Genomic DNA, 23,761 nt, shown 5'->3' with positions numbered 1-23,761 from the left:
ATGAGTAATAACTTATAAAGATATACAAAAAAGTCTAGTCTATTAAAAAAGTTAGTCTACGCCATTTCACTACACCATCTATGAGATTCATTTTGAACCATAAATTTAAAGATTTCTGTAAAAATAGCCAACAAGATACAATTCATAGCAACCTGTCCAATTCATGGCCACGGATATACTCAATGAATCAAGATCATTTAAAAAAAATTGAAATCTGTATATATTTTTTACCCGATGTGTAAAACAATCCCTACCTCTTTTTCGAGGGTTATGGAAGGGGGATAAGTGAGAACAAGAGACGTGGATACTATGATGCGATGGTCTTTACTTTTAAGTCCAGCTAAGCGGACGAGTATCAAGCATTTTCATATACATTTTTTGTATAATAATCAGAAATTTAGTAGAAACTTCTCTTCTCTAAGTTACGACTCAACTCTTTGAATCACAAAGGAGTCCACAATATTAGATACGAAAATGGGTTTGTGAAACTTTTTCTAACCCACTCTAAAATATTCTGATCAAAAGGCCACATTTTTTTAATTAGCTACGGGCGATCAAAGCTACACATAGATTATATTTACAGTACCTACAGGCCTAGGAAAATGGCTTTCTGTGGAACTTTTTCTAAACCACTCTAAAATGTATTTTGGATCATTCTGATCAAAATCTCTCACGGCCAAAATAATTGTGCCGTGTTCTATGTGCCAATATTGGATCGGACATGATTAAATTAGAATCGGTGTTTAGAGTTGAAAAACTGGTAAAAACAAAGAAGCAATACGAATGGTAAGTTAGTTTACTTTATTTTCATAAATTTTTCACAATTTGTAACACTTCTACTATATCACTTGGTTTTGGCAACGATTTACATGACATTATATGTCGTTGTAAATTCCTTTCTGTCGACCATAGAGTGGAGTGTTTTTTTTACATACATGATTCTTATAAAAGTCTACACTTCATTATCTCTACAAGAAAATAACAAAGGAACAAAAAAAAAAACAAACACATTTCTAAAAAAGTTTTACAATTGTTTATTTTTCAAAACTACACTTTTTAGAAAATAAATTTTTCATAATTTCTAAAACTTGTTGTTGATCTCTTGGTTTTGTTAATGATTTACATGAAATTATATGCGCTTGTAAATTTCCTTTTTCAGTGCTGCGTTTTGGACAAAATGGACATTTAAATTGTGGTTCTTTTCCACATTTATATCGTTGATGCAAAAAAGCTCCACCCTTAGATTTGTACACTTTCCCACATTTCTCACATTCATATTTTTTTAAGTTACCTGTAATAAAGTGTAATAAATAATAAAAATTACTATTTTGGTTCAATATTGTTAAAAATAGAATTTCCTTATGTCATCAGAATTTTGATTCGTGCCTAAGCTGAAGCAATTTTCGGTTGGAAATTAGTTTGCAAACAATTGGATTCCGGTTTTTTGAGTTGAGGTTTTCGGGATTATTGGTAATAAGATTTTCAATTTGTTGCAAACCAGTTTCTAACTAAAAGTTGCATCGGTGGATGTAAGTCTCATAATTTATTTTCAATATCGACATAATAATTTCTTAAAAAGAACTGAATTTTAAAAATGAATGAACAAACAAATAACAAGTACATTTCTGGAAAAATTTTACATTAATTTCTTTTACATTCCGAAAAATAGTTTTGCATTTATTTTATTTTTCACAATTACACTTTTTTCGCAAATAAACTTCTCATAATTTTAAGGACTTGATTTGGGTCATTTGGTTTTGTTAATGATTTACATGCAATTATATGTTTTTGTAAATGGCCTTTTTCATAGCAGCGTTTTGGGCAAAATGGACACTGAAATTGTGGTTCTTTTCCACATTTATATCTTCGATGTATATAAACTCCAACTCTAGATTTATACGTGTTTCCACATTTTTCACATTTATATTTTTTTAAATTATCTGTAAAATTATAAACAAATATTACTTACTTGGGATAAATTATGTTAAAAATAGAATTTTCATATTTAGGATTATTGGTTCTTTATATGTCTAATACTAAACGGATGCAACTGTAAGTTGCAACTGTAAAAGTTGTATGATCGTTGTGTGTAGGCTTAACTATTGATTTACAGAACAACTTTTTAAATAAAACTTCTTTAGCAACGTATCTTTAATTTTTTCTCATATGAGGGGGTATATTTAACAGCGGTTAAACTCAGCATAATCCCCAAAGCCAAAATGAAATGAACATTAGTGATTCCAATTCAATGAATATCAATCGACTATAGCGAAGTTTAACTTTCATCACAAGTGTATGAAGGAGAGAAGTTTTTTAAATCTTACAATAAAAGACGTATCTTGCCATGTGTCTGTTACATGCTGTAGAGGATATTTTTAAATCGATCAAGTATTGTGCTTGGAGATACAACACCAGCTATCAAAAACACCAGATAATATCAGGTGTTTTTTTGGCCGATATATGACAATTTTATCTTAAATATCGACTGGAGAATTTCTTATGAATTATTAAAAAGAACTATGGCAAATAAATAACAATTACAATTCATTTATTTTACTTTTAGATTTACATTTATTTTACTTTTCGTAATTACAATTTCATCGGAAATAAATTTCCCATAATTTGTAAGACTTGATCAGGCTCGGTTTTGTTAATGATTTACATGAAATTATATGTTTTTGTAAATTCCTTTTATGATAGCTTTAAATTGAGGTTCTTTTCCACATTTATATTTTCGATGTACATAAAGTTCAGCCCCAGAGTTATATGGATTTCCACATTTTTCACATTTATATTTTGTTAAATTATCTGTAAAAGTATAAACAAATATCACTATTTTGGCTTAATATTATTAAAAATTGAATTTTCTTATGTTTAGCATTATTATTAGGTACTCCAACGGTCTATACATGCGAATTCAAATTTTATTTGAAAATGAGTTTGCTACCAGTCGGTTTTCATATATTTTCCCAATTTATCTAATAATATGTTAATTGAATTTATATTAGGTTTTTGGTAGTACATACTATATTATAATAAATAATTAAAATAATATAAAATTATTTTATTATTAGTGTATGGCTACAAGTTTTTTTATTTGATCTCAAAATGTTTCGAACTTGCGTTCATTCTCAAAAGATACAATCTCAAATAATATACTTGGAAACAAAACAGAGAAAATCAGATATGTTTTTTCCCCGATATATATCAACTTTATCTCCAATACCGACTGGATAATTTTCTATAATTAGAAAAGAACTATGACAAATAAATAACAATTACATTTCATTTATTTTACTTTCAGATTTACATTTATTTTACTTTTCATAATCACAATTTCTTCGGAAATAAATTTCCCATAATTTGTAAGACTTGATCAGGATCGTTTGGTTTTGTTAATGATTTACATGAAATTATATGCTTTTGTAAATTCCCTTTATGATAGCTGTATTTTGGACAAAATGGACATTTAAATTGTGGTTCTTTTCCACATTTATATTTTCGATGTACATAAAGTCCAACCCTAGATTTATATGAATTTCCACAATTTTCACATTTATATTTTGGTAAATTATCTGTAAAAGTATAAACAAATATTACTACTTTGGTTCAATATTGTTAAAAATTGAATTTTCTTATGTTTAGGATTATAAGTGCTTCAACGGTCTGGTTTGGACATGGACATTTAAATTGTGGTTCTTTACCACATTTATATCGTTCATGTAGAAAAACTCCACTTCTAGATTTATACGCTTTCCCACATTTTTCACATTCGTATTTATTATCTGTAAAAATTGTAATCAAGTATTACTATTTTGGCTCGATAACGATTTAAATCTAGAATACCCAAACTTTAATATTTCTTTCTGTCGACCATAGAGTGGAGTGTTTTTTATACATACATGATTCTTATAAGTCTACACTTTAAAAACATTATCTCTACAAGAAAATAATTTAAAAAAAAAAGGAACAAAAAAAAAAAACAAACACATTTCTAAAAAAGTTTTACGTTTATTTATTTTTCAATATTACACTTTTTAGAAAATAAATTTTTCATAATTTCTAAAACTTGTTGTTGATCTCTTGGTTTTGTTAATGATTTACATGAAATTATATGCGCTTGTAAATTTCCTTTTTCAGTGCTGCGTTTTGTACAAAATGGACATTTAAATTGTGGTTCTTTTCCACATTTATATCTTCGATGTAAAGAAAGTGCCGCCTTAGATTTATATGTTTTTCCACATTGTTCACATTCATATTTTTTTAAATTATCTGTAAAACAAAAATTGCTTTTTTAAATCGACATTGTTAGAAATCGAATAATTTTGATTATTTAAATAATTAATTAACAGAACAAGTTCGGGCTCGGACAGGAAACTAGGGTAATTTTCCTCTCAAAAATACACATTTTTGTAACACTTTGATTAGTAAAGTAAATTGACCGACTCTGTTTATTCATGCAAATATCATATTTTTATAATAGAGCACCCACACTTTAATAAAACATTATCTTTAATATTAATTTTACAAAAAAACGGCAAAAATCTAAAAATGTTTTGCATTTATTTAATTTATTATAATTACATTTTTTTGATAAATAAATTTTTCATAATTTCTATGACTTGTTCTGGATCTCTTGGTTTTGTTAACGATTTACATGAAATCATATGTGTTTGTAAATGTTGCTTAAGGTGGCTACGTTTTGTACAAAATGGGCATTCAAATTGTGGTTCTTTTCCACATTTATATCTTCGATGTAACGAAAGTGCAGCCCTAGATTTATATGTTTTCCCACAGTTTTCACAATCATATTTTTTAAAATTTTCTGTAAAATGGTAAAAATAAATTACTTTTTTTGACAACATATTGTTAAAAAAAGAGCAATTTTGGTTATTTAAATAATTAATTAACAGAACGAGCTAGGCGCTAGAAAATGAATTCTGAATTAAGGTAATTTTCCCCTCCAAAAACAAATAAAGAGCATCACTTTGATATTGATTAAGAAATGAGTGTTATAAGTTTAAAGTGTTTATCTGTGCGTTCGTGCGTTTCTCAGTGGCATCGTAGCCCCTAAACGGTCGAACCGACTTGATCGAGAACATTTTATAGCTGAGTTTTCAAAAATCGATTTACAAGGAATAAATCGCATTTGTCGGGGATTTTTTAAATTTAGTAAATTTCACTTGTTATAATAGTACACCCACACTTTAATAACATCATCTTTCACCTACTCATCCACATCCTTAACATTAATTTTACGAAATAAACTTCAAACAAATAAATACATTTTTGAAAAAGTTTGGCATTTATTTTAGTTTTCACAATTACATTTTTTTGGCAAATAAATTGTTCATAATTTCTAATACTTGTTCTGGGTCTTTTGGTTTTAACAATGATTTACATGAAGTTATATGCTGTAATAAATTCCCTTTGTGATGGGTGCATTTTGGACAAAATGGGCATTTAAATTGTGGTTCTTTTCCACATTTATACCTTCGATGTAAATAAACTCCAACCCTAGATTTATATGCGATTCCACATTTTTCACATTTATATTTTTTTAAATTACCTGTAAAAGTATAAACAAATATTACTATTTTGGCTCGATGTATTGCTAAAAAGAAAATTTTCAGAAGTTATTTTGTTTGGTTAAAAAATTATATTAAAAACAAGGTTAGATCCAGAGAAAGGCAATCGGGACATTTGTCTCCACCAAAAAGTAAGAAAGTAAACTATTTTAAATTGTTAACAAACTAGCAGTTACCCAACCGCTTCGACGGTCAATTACCAACTTTAAAAACAAAGACTACCCCTTTATAGTGTCAGTTTTCTGAGACTACAAGCCCATGCTAAAATTTTTCGGGTGAAATAAACCACCGGGAATCATGTTGAAAAAAGTTTAAGCACCATGGTGTCAGTTTTGCGAGATACAAAGTAAGTACAGGTGAAATTGAATGTCAAACCCCTTGGTAATTCACCCCTGCATCAGCAAATATGTACGGCGTAGCTTGATATTAATTCTTCGGAAATTGACGAGAGATCACAAATTTTTCCGGCACTGAATAATTCAGTTGGATAGCCCGTAGCAAGAATGGAATATGTCCAAATTTTTTTTATATTTTCTCGGTCAATTTTAAGAAGTATTCGAAAAGAAAATAAAAGTGTCATTTTGATTCAAAATATTTCTATTCGATGTTTGATATTGCGCAGTTGTTTTTTAATCGATACCTCAAAAACTTGTGGTTCAATTGCAAAATGGATTAGATTGATGATGATTCTCTGCATTTTCAAGAAAAACAAAAGGACCGATGCCATTAATCAAAAAATGAATACGCGTTTGGAAAACAACATTTTGGACAGTATTAATTCCCATTTTTATACTCATTCTTTTAAAGATATAATAGTGGAAACTTTAATGACAATATCTTTAATAAAAATTTAACACAAAAAATAGCAAAAAAATAACAATTATTACAGTTGTAAAAAAGTTTTGCATTTATTTTATTTTTCATAATTACATTTTTTTGGCAAATAAATTTTTCATAATTTCTATTAGCTGCTCTGGGTCTTTCGGCTTTAACATAGATTTACAAGAAGTTATATGTTGCTGTAAATTTCCTTTGTGATGAGTGCATTTAGGACAAAATGGACATTTAAATTGTGGTTCTTTTCCACATTTATAACGTCGATGTAAGAAAAGTCCACCCCGAGATTTATATGCTGTCCCACATTTTTCACATTCATATTTTTTTAAATTTTCTGTAAAAGTGTAATCAAATATTACTATTTTACTCGATATTAATAAAAATTTCATAAGTTTGGGTTTTGATAGGTTTAAACAAATTAATTGCTTTAAGTCCTTGGGCCCAGACGTAGAAAATTTGCAATTACCTTCTTATTGAGATTCAAGAATTTTTTTAAATAACTAGCAAACAAATAACAAATACAGTTTAAAAATAATCTTTCATTTATTTTATTTTATAAATTACACTTTTTCGAAAATAAATTTTCCATAATTTCTAACATGCGAATTTAACTTTTGTTTGAAAATTAGTTTGCAACCAGTCGGTTTCTATATATTTTCCCAATCTATCAAATAATATGCTTGAAGACAAAAAAGATAAAAATCAGGTATGTTTTTTCCCCGATGTATATCAACTCTATCTACAATACCGACTGGATAATTTTCTATATTTAGAAAAGAACTATGACAAATAAATAACAATTTCATTTCATTTATTTTACTTTCAGATTTACATATATTTTACTTTTCATAATCACAATTTCTTTGCAAATAAATTTTCAATAATTTTAAAAACTTGGTCCGGGTCACTTGGCTTTGACAATGATTTTCATATAATTTATGTAAATCATGTAATACATGATTTTTTAAATCTGATTTCTGATAGCAACGTTTTGGACAAAATGGACATTTAAATTGTGGTTCTTTTCCACATTTGTATTTTCGATGTACATAAAGTCCAACCCTAGATTTATATGAATTTCCACATTTTTCACATTTATATTTTGTTAAATTATCTGTAAAAGTGTAAACAAATATTACTATTTTGGTTCAATAGTGTTAAAAATTCCATAATTTTGGGTTTTGATTGGTTAAAGTACTTGGGCGCAGAGAGAGAGAGAGAGAGAGAGATTCAAGAATTTTTTTAAATATTTAGCAAATAAATAACAAATACAGTTTTAAAATAATCATGCATTTATTTTATTTTATAAATTACACTTTTTTGCAAATAAATTTTTCATAATTTCTAAAACTTGGTCTGGGTCACTTGGCTTTGACAATGATTTACAAATAATTACATGCCGTTGTAAATTTGATTTCTGATAGCTACGTTTTGGACAAAATGGACATTTAAATTGGGGTTCTCTTCCACATTTGTATCGTTGATGCAAAAAAACTCCACCCTTAGATTTATATATTTTTCCACATTTTTCACATTCATAGTTTCTTAAATGGTCTGGAAAAACGTAACCAAATATTATTATTCAGTATTCCCATAATAGTGATATGGAAGGGATTGCTTTGTGGACGAAAACACGCCACAATTATTTTGAATAAAACAAAATGTATCAAGTAAATGTAAAATAAAAAATAATTTTTCGTAAAAATTACTTATTTGTGAATTTTGATTTCATATCACCAGTTTTATAATTTTGCTATGAAGAAGAGACTGTGGAGGCGCTTTAAAAAATTTTTTTTTACATATAAAAATTGATTTTGTCTACGTGTAATGGATTTACGTGTAATTGGAAGTCTGGACCCAATCAATACAAAATCTCAATTAAATATGAAAAACAAATATTATTTATCCCAAAAAAAAGTACTTTTTCCCTTACACCGAATGATTATTATTCTATACATTGACGGATGGGCTTGAAAAGAGTATGGGTTTGGAATTACTCTGACAATTGTTGATTAAATTTCGAAATCATTTTAAAACTGTTCAAAAAAATAAATAAGAAAGGAGATATATTCAGAAAATTCGGTTTTTATTCACAAATTTTGGATTACTTCTAACATATTAACTATATTACTTGGTTTGGATTTACATATTATTACATGCCCTTTCATATTAGATTTTTGATAGCAACGCTTAGGGCAATATGGACATTTAAATTGTGGATCTTTTCCACATTTATACCGTTGATGAATATATAAGCCACATTTATATTTGTATGATTTTCCACATTTTTTGCATTCGAATTTTCCGATATCACCTGAAAAATGCAAGTGAATATTATCATCATTTTAAATGTAATTTTAGGGGTATCCAAATTTGTTATACTGTATTCGACAATTCTATTTTTTATTACTAAATTCGCCATAATTATGATTGTTAATTATATGCTATTTATACACGGTACTAATTCGCGTTTTTAAAAATAATTTCGATACGTCAAATTTGAGAAAAATATTCTGTAAATACGAAAAGTATAAGTCGATATAAGTGAACAATTTTTTCTTATCATTTCCTTTCACTCATATAAAAATACAAACCGATAGAAAAAATAATACACAGTTTGAATGAAAATTGGTTTAATTTCATTTTCATAAATTTTTTACTCTTTCTAATACTTGAACTGTATCAATTGGTTTTGACAATGATTTACAAATAAGTACATGCCGTTGTAAATTGCCTTTTTCAAAGCTACGTTTTGGGCAATATGGACATTTAAATTGTGGTTCTTTTCCACATTTGTATCTTTGATGGGCATATAATCCACATTTGTATTTGTATGCTTTTCCACATTTTTCACATTCAAATTTTTTTAAATAGTCTGAAAAAGTGTAAACGAGTATTATTATTTTCACATAATTGTTGCGACAAAAAAAGAATGGAAAAAATCTAAAAAAAAAAGAAAATCATTTATTTAAAGGAACTAATGCAACTTCCATTAAACTTTTTATACCAATGAAAAAAATTGAAAAGGGCACGTCCGTGCTACAAATCTTTTCCCTTTACGACCTGCATAAGATGAATCAATGTTTTTTTTGAACATCTTAATGAAGGTTCTTATCTTCGTCTTTCATCTTGGGAAAGCTCTAATGACCCACTTTAAAATATTTTCTAACTAAATTATAAAATATGGTTTATTTAATTATATTTTGAATAATTTGATGTTGTTTATTCTCCTAATAAGATACCAATGAAATTAATATTTAGGAAGTAAAAAAATTAAAATCGAATTTGTTGAAATATATTTTTTAATATTTTAATTTTTCATAAATATATTAACAAAATTCGTTCAATTTTAAAATTATGGGTAACGTATAATTTAAGTACAACTAGTAATTGAATTACATTTTTAATATTTTCTTGAATATAATAAATTAATATCAGATTTTTGTAAAAATTATTACGTATTTTTCATTGGGATGTGTTTTAAAAACAGATTGTTGGAATCCTATTATTGAGAATTCGTTGGGTATTCGTAATAATGTTTATCCTCTATCCCTCGCGTTTTGGAAGATACAGAGTTTTGCTATATGCATCTACCATAAAAATGTCTGAAACTCTTGTCTCCTTTTGTTCGAGAAACCAACCAAAATGCTTGTCTCTTAAACACTATACTGCTTGGACACCATATCGTTAGCCATTTATATTATATGCAGTAAGAATAGTTCTTATGTAAAAAACAAAGAGAGAACAATACAATACAGCGATCATAACACACAGTACACATTCCCTCTTTGTTTTATACATAAGAACGTTCATAAAAACTCTTCTTACTTCATATATTATAAATGGTTAACGATATGGGTTCTCATCAGTATAATCTTGCTTCATAGTTTTACAATTATCGTTCCTCTAATCAAAGTAACACTTATTTTAACCTGTCCCAAAGAACAGATCATGCGCACTGCTTCGATGTACACATAACACTTCATGACTTCGTAATGTACATGGTAAACGTGCTTTATATGTACAATATTTACACTGATAGCTTGGTGCTTTTCCACATTCATGTTTACGATGCTGATACCATCCAGATTTGTATTTGTATGTGCGACCACATGCTGGACAAATATATCTTCCATTTACGGTCAATATTGAATCTAAAAATTATATACAAAGGTATCAAAGAATTATTATTTTTAAATTTTCATAATATTTAACAAAAATTTATTTAATTTATAAAATTCGAACAAATAAGATAGGTACTTTTCAATTTAACCAAATAGAAAACATTATTCTTTAGCCAGGAAGTAAACCAATTCAATTTTCGCCCACTGCTGTAAATAATACAAGAATTATTTTTAAGCTATTCTTCTACTAGTTATCATGGTATCTATACCATGGTATCTATACGTTGGTAGAACTTTACTTCCTTTTATCTCATATATAAGGTGTTTATTTTAACATGACATTTCCAAAAAATAAATAAATAAATTGTATGACAGAAATTTGAAAAAAACTCTCAATGATTTTCAGTTTAAATAAGAAAAATTTCTTGCATTCAAAGAATGTTCTTAAAAAACAATAGTTCTCGCATAAGAAATCTATAAAAATACCTGTAATTTTTGGAACGCAATGGTGAGCAAACTGGCTGAATTCATCACGTAACAACGCTGAATTCATCACGGTAGCTCGGAGGTTTTTGGGGTCGCTGAACACGAATATTGCGCCAGAATTAGTTTACGAGGTACCTGGAGCCCTGCGATATTCGTGTACGGCGACCCCAAAGACCCCCGAGTAAAAAGTTTGGAATCATTTTCATCATTATTAACAGAATTGTGAATTTAGTATATATAAATATAAATAAATTTGGGTCACCAAAATTTCCTCGGCGCTCTAACGAATGGAATGCAAAAAAACCGCCTTCAAATCCGTCTTAGCGTTCAAATTTTCAAAATTCAATGCTTCGTTTCTGCGACTATAAGGCGTAATATAAAACTGAACGTAAGGTGAAATACGATATAAACATAACAAAATGCTAAATACAAAGAATAAACAAAGGTTTTATTCAGAATAATACTTTATTTTCAATCAATTACGATAATAATTAAAAATTATTATGTGTTCACATGAATAATAATAACTTTTGGATGAAATTTTTATCTAAAAAACAGTAAATTTAAAAAATTTTCATATAATTTTTGTATAAGAATAAATGCCACCGCCACCATTATCAGCAAATGGATTTGCTTTACATGTCAAAATATGCTGTTGTAAATCACCACGAACGTAACAACGTTTTGGACAATATGGACATTTGAATGTTGGATCTTTCCCACATCGAAAACGTCGATGTGTATATAAACCTTGTTTATATTTATATGAATTTCCGCATACTGGACATTCATAACGCATTCCTGTATCTGTAAAAATAAAAAATAAAAAACAAAAATAAAGAAAAATTTCTATTATTTATAACAATTAAAAACCAAAAATAATACGATACAATTAAATTTTAAAAATCGACACAATACGGATACTTTTAAAATAATTGATTTTTGAACAACTATTTTGAAAATATAAGTACTGTAAGTACACTCTTGTTAAATAAAAAATGAACTAATCTGGTAGATAATAAAAATAAAAACAACATTTTTTAAAACTCATCATGACATCTAAGAAAGTTGAAGGTTTGTTTGCAGAAGCACAAATCACTTCAATTTTATTGAATACCAGCGCCTAAAAATGATTGAATTCAATTGGATCTCAAAATAGTCCAGTGTACCCTTCAAACTTGCGGGCATAGCGTGAAATTACATTTTGTATTTCATATTGGTTGCTACTACAGTATGCCGCATTTGCAATGAAGACACCTTGATATTTTCGCACAATCATATAGGGTTATAGGTGATGTATTTTTTGAGATACTTAGCCGAAATCTGAACTTTAAACTCAGCCTACGACAAATTTACAAATAGGGCCGATTCTTAATATTTTGCCTAGCGTCATAGATGGTTAAAGATATTGAAAAAAAATTATGAGAAAAAGTTGCTTAGAATATTTTTTTTAAATCCCTTTACCGATTTTCATAACAAAATTCGTATTTTTAATTTTTTAATTATTTTGGCCTACCCTCAAAATTATTACAAGTTTATTAAAATATTTGAATACATATCAGTATTAAATTATCAATTTTTTCAGTTTTTACATTCTAAAGCATACTAGAGATAAAATTAAAAAATAAACATGTAACAATATTTTGAGTAAAGATAAAAATAATAAAAAATTTAAAAATGGGAATTTTGTCATGAGTTTTGTTTTATGGGTATAAACGAAATATCTAAGCAAGCAACATAATTTCGGTTAAGTATCTTAAAAATGTGATCCATCACCCGGTGTGATTGCGCAAAACTTCAAATCGATATCCTACTGAATAACGAAAATATGAGGGTGTCTTTATCTTAAATGCAACGCACTGTATTTATTGTAATGAAAAATGGAAAAAGTTCACTCAGCTTTGAAAGTTTTTTATTTTTATAAGTCGAGATCAAATGTCAGTTAATCTATTCCTGTAAAACTAGCACTTTTGCAAAATTTATTTCACATTAATTCATTTTTTATATTTTAAACTCGAGTGTATTTTAATATTTAATTATTATTGTCTACAAATACAACCTTTTTTCCATTGCAGAAAATTTTATGAAAAGCAAATATGAATTATTTTAAAGTGTATTTTTTTTTGTAGGTCCCAACCACCACATCTACAAATAGGGATGCAAATTTTAAAATACTTTTTTGGATAATTATCTACGAAAATATGTTTACATTAATAAATTTAGAAGCAAATTTAAAAAGAAAAGATTGAAGAGTGCTTAAAAATCACTTATTGACCTAAAATAATCAAATTAATTTTTCGGAAACTTTTAGATGAAAAAATAAAAAGTTTAATATTTGGTAAACAAATATATTTCATATTTGTTAATAATAAATTATTTATAATATTTATAACAAAATTTTAGTAACATGACTTCATACATATTCTAAAAAAAGAAAAAACATGATGATAATAGGAAAAAATTAAATATTTTATTTAAAAAATGTTTCTTTAATTAAATAAATACGAAATAAATAATATAGACTTAGAGAGGTTATAATATCACATTTAATAGTAATCAAAAGTGGTAAATTTTAATTTCACCCGAATGCCTCAATCAATTTTCGTATTATAAATTGAGTAACTCTGATGTTGGCAGAATAATCGAAATATGTATTTATAATAGCGAAATTGGTTCAAGTTTTGGGGTGGATATGGAATTTTAATCCATATCTTTGAAAATCTACAGTTCTCATTATTTTTGATAGTTTAATAGTTGCGGGATGGTGCCAAATTAATAACAAGTGATAAAATATTAAAAATTTTAAAATTATCCCATGACGTCAGCAAAATGTAATTAATTCAAAACATTCATTAAAACTTATTTATATAAGAAAACTAAGCATAGAATCAAATCTGTTTTGCTTTGAGTAAAATTTACTGAAAGTTTTCTTTTCTTTTAATACATTACTTGTCCTAAAATGGCACTGTTATCTGAGTCCATTGTATCGATTTAAAAAAAATGCACTATAAAATTATTTTCGATATGTGTGTATGTATAGAATAATAGTTTCATTATAAGTGAAATTTATAAAAATTTAATCTATAAGGTCTGCTCATTCGGGCAATGCGGTCATTGTATAGAGCATAACATTTATATCCTAGTTTTTTAGTTAAATATCTTTACACGGGAAATATTTCTGCGTTCGTTTTTAGACCCTTATCTCGAACATTGCAGCTTGGCATTATTTTTAACTATTATAATTTCTGTTCAAGCGATTTAAAAGATTTGTCTCTACTCGTTCCCAAAATTGATACAGTGGACTCCTAAACTATGAAATACCTACTGTTGATATAATTATTTATACCAATCTACAAATAATTTATAGAACACACAATCAAAACAGTAAAAAAACATAAAAAAATTAAAATTGTTGAAATATATCCTTTAAATTTTAAAATAAAATAATTTTTTCGTTTGATTGCTGGAATTAAATTTGCAGGATAATATATGTTGACGTAAATGTCCTTTAACATAACACCGTTTTGGACAAAATGGACATTGAAATGATGGATTCTTTCCACATTTAAATTTACGATGTTCATATAATCCTTGCTTAAATTTATAGGATTTACCACAGTCAGAACAAAAGTGACGTATTTCATCCGCACTTAACCCTGTAAAAAATTGTGAATTAGAATTATGGATTGAATAATTTTTAGAATAATTTTAACATAACAACAGGATTATATTAAATCCTACCTTTCTTCAAAGATAAGCTAGGCTAATAAATTTGGAATTATACCTACATACAATTTACAATTAAAGTAAAACTTAAAATGCCAATAATTTTTAAGTTCCCTACGTCAACCACTTTCATACTTTTGTCATTTGGTAGAAAATTTATAAAATACTCCACAATTGCAGATAATTAAATGCCTTGCTTAAAAAAAATAATTCAGTTGATCCTGGCTGATTCGAAAAATATTCGAAATCAAAATATTATCTTCAGTCTCTTCCAAAACCGAAGAAAGGGAAGGGAGCACCTTAATATGTCATCACCTAATTACGGTAATAATTAATATTTAAAAAATATATAATCAATTAATTAAGTTGATATTTTAATAGGAGCTAATATTTTAAAATTTATTAATAAAAATTCTTAAACTTTTGAGCTTTTAACAACAAGAAGTATAACTAGTAATATTTTTCCCATAATATTTTTAGGTTCTTGCTACCGAAACATATTATCATAAAAATAATACAGTTTCTTTTATTATCTGGAAAACTTCCAAGTTTCCTATAAATTAATCAGTTATTTTTTTTAAACTAGGAGAGTGAAATAACTGCGCTCATTTTTTTAAATTTCCAATTTATTAATTAATTTCTACAATAATAGAAAAATTAAAACAAAAAAAAAACTAATTTTAAATTGTTTCATATACATCAAACGTTTTAAAATGACTAGATGAACATAAAAAATAAATATATATTTTAATCTTAATTTTTGACTATTTATTATTTTCATTAATATTAGAAATATTAATTAAAATAAAATATTTCTAATTACTTGCACTAAATGTCTCTTATTTATATCATTAAATATTTTATCTAGAATTTTTAATATTAAATTATCAATATATTTTTTGCTAATTTTTTGGACAACATTAGCAAACAAAATTATTTTAGCCTTAAAGTAATTCTTGAGGTAAATGTGAGATTTCGCGTAATTGATAGTTGCCTCTAAAAAATATATAATATGGTGACTTCCTGGAATATTTGTTAACAGGTCTATTTATTTGTACCGCATGTTTTTAAAATAAAATAAAAATCAATTAAAATTAATTATTTAATAATGCAATTTTTTTAAAGATAATTATTCATAAAAATGTAATACTTATTAATAACCAAAGTGCTTATTTACGAACCCAAATGGACATGAATCAGAACTTCTATGATAAAGATTTAAGGATACTAGCGAAAAAGTTCTTCTACGATTCTGTATTAAGTAAGAACATTTTTTACTATTATGATTATTAGCAATTATCCGAATAACAAAAAAGATTAAGAAATTAAAATATAAAGATAACTATTATATTGCTTCATGCTACATTGCAATTTTTTAAAGTAATTAATTTTCAATGCCCGTTTTTCCAAGGAGAAAAATCGAGAATTTACTTTAATTTTTAAGCGTTATTTCTTCATTATTATTTTTAACTGTATTTTTTTAATTTTTTCCCAACAACTATTTTCGAACAAACATAAAATATAATAGTTTTTGGAGAATATCATGTCCCAATTTTTTATATGTAGCCGTAATTTTTTTAACTTATTGCCTTTGGAAATGCTTCTTGAAATTTGATCCTAAATGGAATTATTTTATTATTTAATATTTAGTGTAACTTAATTAAGATCCGTCTAAATTTTCGAGTGACTTTATCTGTTACTTAGACAATCAGTTGAGTACCCAATTGACGCACCTTTTCTTTTGTAAGTAGGTACCGATTTCTTATTAAAATATCACAAATTATTTTTGTGAAGGTAGTTATGTGTATGGCAGTGACTAAAAATTTTTAAATATCGTAAACTTAAAATTAAGTAGAATAAGGCATCTTTATTTTATTACTGGTTGAAATGAAAAGAATAGAATTTTAATCATCTTACTATCTTTAATTTACCTACAAAGTGAAACTCAAAAATATAATTAATCAATCATCAATCTTCCAAATTTTTTTAGATTAATGTAATCAAAATAAATAATGAGATCTAAAAAAATCTACATTTTTATTATATTAAAAAAATTAAAAAGAAAAATTTCAATAATATGACTAGAAAAATTCGACACTCAAATATTGTACAATAAATAAGCTGTACAAAATTTGATACTCAAAAATTGTACAATTTTCGTTCAACTACTAGATTGATTCAGAATATTTTTCAGCATATTTCAATGGTGCTAAATGTCGACGAAGATGGACAAGTAAATTGCCTTTGCGGTGAGTTCGATGTTGACAAAAATTGCAACGAAACATTGGCTCTTTACCGCATTCATATTTACGATGTTTATACCAACTGGTCTTATAACGATACGATCGATCACAATTACCACAAAAAAATCGTTTCTCATTTAACGATGATACATAAACTGAAAAAAATTAATCTTATTAATTTCAATGTTTTTCTAATTGATATCTACAATATTCAAAAATTATTACAAAACAATTCTATTTTAATTAATAATAACACTGATTAAATTTAACAGTTCTATTGCTGAAAATATAATAATTATAAAATATTGAACAGTAGCGAAGTCATTATAGATTGTTATAATCTCAAAAAAAAAACTATGAACCACTTAAAAATTAAGGCACCCGTAGTACTTGAGAATGAAAGGAGAATATGGAGGATGGAAGAAGGTTAAGGTTCAAGAAGTAGTTTTTTTTGAAAATACCTCGCTAAACAAACCTGTTTTGACTTTTAGAGTTATTATTTAAAATATATTTTAAATTACGATTTAAAAGTTATTGCTCAGTACTTACATGAATTGTGTAGATAACTGGAAATTAAAATTTTTTTTAGAGAAGTAAGATGCTTAAAACTTCCTAACCTTGTCAATACTTATCACTTATCAGGAAATGAAAACTTTTAAAAATTAACACTTACTATTACTGCTATTACTAGTGTTTCGAGGCAGGGAGGCTGGAAATAGATTTATGCACTCCTATTTGCGAGAACCGGATAATCGTAAAACATTTTAATATGTACCAGTCCCTCCCCTTATTGAAAATCTGTGTTAGAATTGATTTCATCATCGCTTGAGAAATTAGAGTAACAGTGGCCAATGGATTAAGTTAGTAATAAAAAATTTTAAAAATAAACATTTTATTCCATGAAAATAATACGCTTTTACAAAAAACAAAATCATTTATCCAATTCGATGACGCATAGCCAAATGTAAAATTAAACTTTGTTTACGATGGGTTTTATGTATGCAAAAATCACAACTAAATTTTGGTTCTTGACCACATTCAAATTTAAAATGTCTGTGCCATGTACGATAATGTTTATAATGTTTACCACATTGCAAGCATGTCCAACGTTCGTTTATGAATTTCACTGAAACAATAAAATTTTAATTTATTTTAGTTTTTAATCGTTAAAAAGGATTGCGAAACAAAATTTGTTTTTGGCAAAAAATTAAAATGACATTAAAAAATGAATTTCGGGGAAATTCGCTGATAGTGTACAAAACATAATTTTAAAAATAAGATCTTACCTTAAATTTTACTTGAAAAATATTTGGGGTGAATATAATTTTTTTGTTCCGAACAAAATATTCTGGATAAGAGCACACACATGTCATATAAATGACATGAAGTTAAGAGCTTCTTCCGTCAATATTTGCACAGTTTTCAAGACTATTCAAAGAGAAAGTTAATAAAAACACCCATGATAATTTAGGTGATGAAAAGGTTAAAAATGCAATCTAAAATTCCTTTTAATCACTGGTATCTTAAATCTCCAATCTAGATAAATTGTTTTACCATATTTATTGTGATTTGTACGTAAATTTGTCCATTGACAAATCTAGCCGATGATACATACCTAAATATACATTAATATAATTCCAATTCCGACAAATTTCCATGCAGCATTTAAAATTAAATTTTTACAACCAAGTCGATATAGGACTCAGACTTTTCTACGTACTTTCGGAATTTTGAAATTTGCTTTTTGAGTTTCCTATTTCGGAATTTTGAAATTAATAAACAAATTTAAAAAAAATAAATAAAAAAAATTAACATATTTTATTATTTCAATAAATAAAAAAATTAAAACATTTGAATCATAATAAATAACTTTCGTCTATATATGTATAGGATTGATCGTAACTATAGCTTTTGGGAACACAGGAATATAGAGGATACAATTTTTAATCCCCCAAACCAAAAACAGGGGTGTAATAAGCATCGTAGCTCCGAAATGAATGAACAGATTTTGATTTTTTTGTTTTGTTTAAAAGATAATTTAATGGAGAATGTCTTAAGCTTTGTTTTAAATGCAAGATAGGGTTCCTAAAGAAGAAGCAATGATCTTCAAAATCGGTTTACTTTGGAGAAGGCTATAAGGAAAAACGTAATTTAATGGAAAATATTCTTAGATATGTTTGAGATAAGTGCAAGTCTAGGGTTCCGAATCCGAAAAATTTGTCGGGGCTTTTTTAAATTTTGTAAATGTCACTTGTTAGAAGAAAGTTTTTGGATTCGATGTACCAATAACGAGATACTTAGTATAGTAAAAATAGTATCAAATTAATTTTAATGAAGTTTATTTTTTACATCTTTGCTTATATTAAAAATTTCAATTACACTTTTTCTGGCTAAATGTGTTTTATCCCCTCTTATATTACTGTGCTCCACGACTTCGAAAGTTGCGAGATATCCGATATTCCGATATTGCTTTTAATTATACTAAATAATAAATTGTCATTGAGAAAAGTGTCTCATTTCTTATTCAGTGTACCATTTATGTTTAGTGTAAAATTATAATTTAATTTTAAAAATTGATTTAGAAAAACACATTGCTTGACATGTCACCTCAACGTATGATTTGAAGTCGTGAATTAAAAAATTATCTTCTTCTTACAAATATGAGGTTGAATAAATCTAAAAAAATTTCAGAAACTTAAAAATCGTAGTTTAGATTGTTTCGGAAATTGAAAACATTCCTGTCAAGAAATGAACATCGTAAAATTTACATAAATAGTATACTTTTTCTAGACAGGCACACGCCTAAACTGTCTTGTAACTTCATTGTACAGTTATGGGAAAAATTGAGTAGCCACTTTACAAAACTTCACAATATATTCTCTTAAATTAAATTTTATAATTTTTTCCGAATATATAAAATATAACATTAGCATTTAACATAAAAGATAAATAGGCCAGCCCCCCTATTCAAGAGAGGTGGGCTTTTAATATTATCAAAAACAAAAATCCAAAAAAGTTTCAGAAAAATTTTCCCCGGGCCGATCTTTTTTGTCGGGTTTTTTGAAAACTAATAACAAACTTAAAAAACGGTCAGCTGCCCGTTCTCTAGGCATTTAAAATTCTTGATAAGAAAAATTTTCTTTTTAAAAGGGAGGTTATTGATACATTGGTAGGTTGAATCCCTAGATAGTGTTCAGAAATTACACTTCGGAATAATGTGTATATGGAAATATCATATTTAAGGAAATATATTTGTTTTATGTAAAGCATAGAAATGTAATTCTAAGCTACTCTTTCGATGTGTTCTGTAAGTGCATTCTGTACAATGAAACATTGGCGGTTTATTACACTCATATTTAGAATGTCGATTCAATGTACTCATATATTTATATGATTTTCCACATAGTTGACACACATGACGAGCTTCTGAATCCATACAATTCTCTGAAATTTATAACAAATAAAAATTTAATATAAAATCAAATTAGAATCATATTCTACGACCTTTCGATCGTTTTCAATGCTCAAATAAAAGGATTTATAATATTAGACAAACAAATTCCAATTTTAGAAAATCTATAATTTTTTATTCGAATGAAAATAAATAAATAATTAAGTTTCATAATATTATTACTGAAATTATAAAATTATAAAAAAGTAAAAAGTCCGAAATATGTTTAAAATATGCAAAAACGTTTATTTTTATTTAAAAAAAAGTGTTAAAAAAATAAAAAACTAAAAATGATGTCTGAATTAAATGTAATATAATATTTGTGTCATGTTTTAATATTACAACTAGGAAGCAAATTGTTTCCAATATTAATATTTCTATTTCCTTAAAAAATAAAATTTGAATTCGAATTTCCACAATCATGGACTTACAAATTATATATTTAAATAAAATACATCTCTCAGAAGTTACGTGGAATGTTAGAAAGTGGAAGTCCATAAGTCTATGTTAATAGTTGTTTTTCCATAATATGGTATACTCTGAGGTATCGAATTCTTTTTATATTTTTCCGAGACTATCTTCGCTCACTCACAGAATATCCTATGATCAATTTCTATGCAAAGAATGTTGAGGTTATCAATGCATTTTGAAAAAAGTTATACTATAGTATTCATAGGCGTGCATGAATTTTCTATAACTATCTACCGTCCCGGTTCGTGGGAGTTTGATACCATTACGCACATATGGGTACGGATAGGTGATGAAAATTATAAAGTTTGTACTTTGAGCATAAAAGACTTGAAAACACAATAGTTATTGGAGCTTGTGAATGTATGAGAAAAATCTCATAATAATACACTTATTTTTATATAAAAAGCTTCTTAATGTTTCAGAATATTTTAGAAATAGACTCACTAATTGATTCTTCTGAAATGAGTGGTGTAGATATATAAAAAACAAGTTAAAACAAACAATTGACTGAGTTAATTGTTGAAATACTATGTATAGACAGTGTTGATTGCTCTGTCACATACATACATGTCACACATATATAACTGATATACCCATATAATACATACTATACAATTTGCGCTCTCGCGGGTAAACAGTGATGTTTACGAAAAAATGTATCAAACAAAAGTTGTTTATTTTTTTATAAGAAACATTTTTTACGTTTAAAATTTTGTTCTATCTCTAACGGTTTACAGGATGGATCCTATGGACCCAAGACCCAATTAAGAAATTTTGCTCATTTACGAACTCGACCTCACTTTTTACGTCCTAAGCACACTATAAGAATTTCAGCTTGATATCTCTTGTCATTTTTCAGTAATCGTGATGACAGACGGACAGAGGACAGACAGACAGGCAACCGGAAATTGACTAAGTAGATGATTTTATGAGCACCTATACCAAAGTTTTGTTCATAGTATCAATATTTTTAAGCGTTACAAACTTGTTACTAAACTTAGTATACTTCATATACCAGGTATAAAAATGATGTAGATAGGTCTGCAACTTTCGAGAGTGACACAAAATATTCGATTAACTCAGAGGGCGTTTTGAAAAAGTGACAAAATATTAATGTACAATGTTAAGAAACAATTACCAGGACAACCGAGTCATTTCGGCTAGTATACATATTGCAGAATTAGGCACTTACATCTGTTTGAAATTCGAAGTCAATAGCCAAATAAATTAAACTACTTAAGTATTAATAAAGCTATTAAAATTAATTAATTACATTTACTTCAGACCTTTCAGACCTAACAATAATTACAACTTGTTTATAATTAAAATAAATTAAAAATAATATTAATTAATTAAGTATGCCTGTATAAGTGCATTTGTAATGTGCCTTTACGATGTGTTCTAAAATTACAATATAAACATTTAAACATTTTCTCTTTGCCACATTCATATTTTCGATGTGTATACCAAGCACTTTTATTTTTATATGATTTTCCACACCGGCATGTGGATCTTCCATTTATAATTAACACTGTAAAGAAAAAGAAAATATGTTTTTCATTGAAATCATTCTATATTTGAAAAGTTTTATCTAGAAAAAATTTATGTTAATTCTGCTATATATTTACAATGTATAAAATATATTGTGTAGAACATATTATAAACCCTAAACCATTTTTGTGTTGAAAATTTATTTTACATAGGATCCACAATTTAGGAATAAAAAAGTAAACAAATTTTTATCAGAATATTTTTTTATTGATATAAATTGGCTTATTATACAAGTTAATAGATTTTTTAATTCATTAATATTTTGCTTTTTAATTCCATTCCAGTTTTGCACTATCTTATGTTGGTTTAAAAAATTTTAATCAATTCAAAATACCTCACAGGACATAAACTTTATTAAACTAAACTTAATAAGAATATCGAAAGATATGTAAAACTAGTATTTTATTAATGGCGAAAAATTATCGCGCCGCTATAATATATTTTTTATTAATATATATTTTTCATTTACAGTTTAGAGGAGATGCTCTGCTTATATGTATTTTAAAAGTCAATTAATACAAGAGGAAGCACCGATAAAATTATAAAGACTTCGAGATTTTTGTGTCGATTTAGTAATAAAGTTTTTGACATGGTGGTCAGCATAAGCGAAAAAATCAAGTGAAATATGTTGCCATCTCCCAGCCCAAAAGTTGGGTGAAATCAAACTGTGAAATATTACTCTAACGAAGCTTAATATCAAAAGTTAATGCTTTAATTTGTATTTCAAATATGGCTTATAACATACGGACTTGAACAACTTCCGTGCACCAATAATTCTATATAGGAAAGGCCATTTTAATCTATAATGGCAAATAGCTTTTTTTTATAGTTAACCAATCAAAAAAAAATTTAACAAAAGTTACAGAGTTTGACACCAGGTTGGACTTACTTCTTTGTGTTTCTTTAATAACCAATTTAGATCAAAAACAGTAAGAGATAGAATAACGCTTTAACTTAGAAAATTGATCATCATAAAAAAAACTGACATTTTTCTTTTGAACCTTTTTTTCCAGAAGCTGGCGATTTCGAGGGAAATGTGATTTAAAACTATGTATTGCATTGAATCGAAATAAAGTAAAAGTTGGCAAGAGCAATAGATATAATCGCCTGTGTCCAAGACTTTCACCATCACTTATCGATAAATTTAAAGCGTATTTTCTTTCGATTAAATGCAAAAATAACAAATTTTTAAGTCACATTTCCTCCGAAAGCTAACGTTTTTATAAAAAATCTTTTAAACAAAAATTGTTATATATTTTATGAGAATCAACTTTCTAATTTAAC

At 26.8% G+C, this 23,761-nt stretch overlaps 1 protein-coding gene across 2 annotated transcripts in view; it reads right to left on the bottom strand.

The window, feature by feature from the left end:
- The window catches only part of LOC123299073 (longitudinals lacking protein, isoforms A/B/D/L), a 422,122-nt gene that overhangs the window by 15,014 nt on the left and 383,347 nt on the right, over positions 1-23,761 (bottom strand). Inside the window, exon 5 of one of the 2 annotated variants that reach the window (XM_044881282.1) lies at positions 10,338-10,579. The exons of the other annotated variant lie outside the window; for it this stretch is intronic. Coding sequence (XP_044737217.1) covers positions 10,353-10,579 — 227 coding nt within the window. The 3' untranslated portion in view covers positions 10,338-10,352. Of the gene's footprint in view, positions 1-10,337; positions 10,580-23,761 lie in introns of those variants that run through there. 2 annotated transcript variants of the gene reach the window in all.

The sequence above is a fragment of the Chrysoperla carnea genome, chromosome 4 (assembly GCF_905475395.1).
Source record: "Chrysoperla carnea chromosome 4, inChrCarn1.1, whole genome shotgun sequence".
In the NCBI taxonomy this organism is placed as follows: Eukaryota; Metazoa; Arthropoda; class Insecta; order Neuroptera; family Chrysopidae; genus Chrysoperla; species Chrysoperla carnea.
The sequence above is the reverse complement of the archived record's forward strand: the minus strand, read 5'-3'. Positions and strand labels throughout refer to the sequence as shown.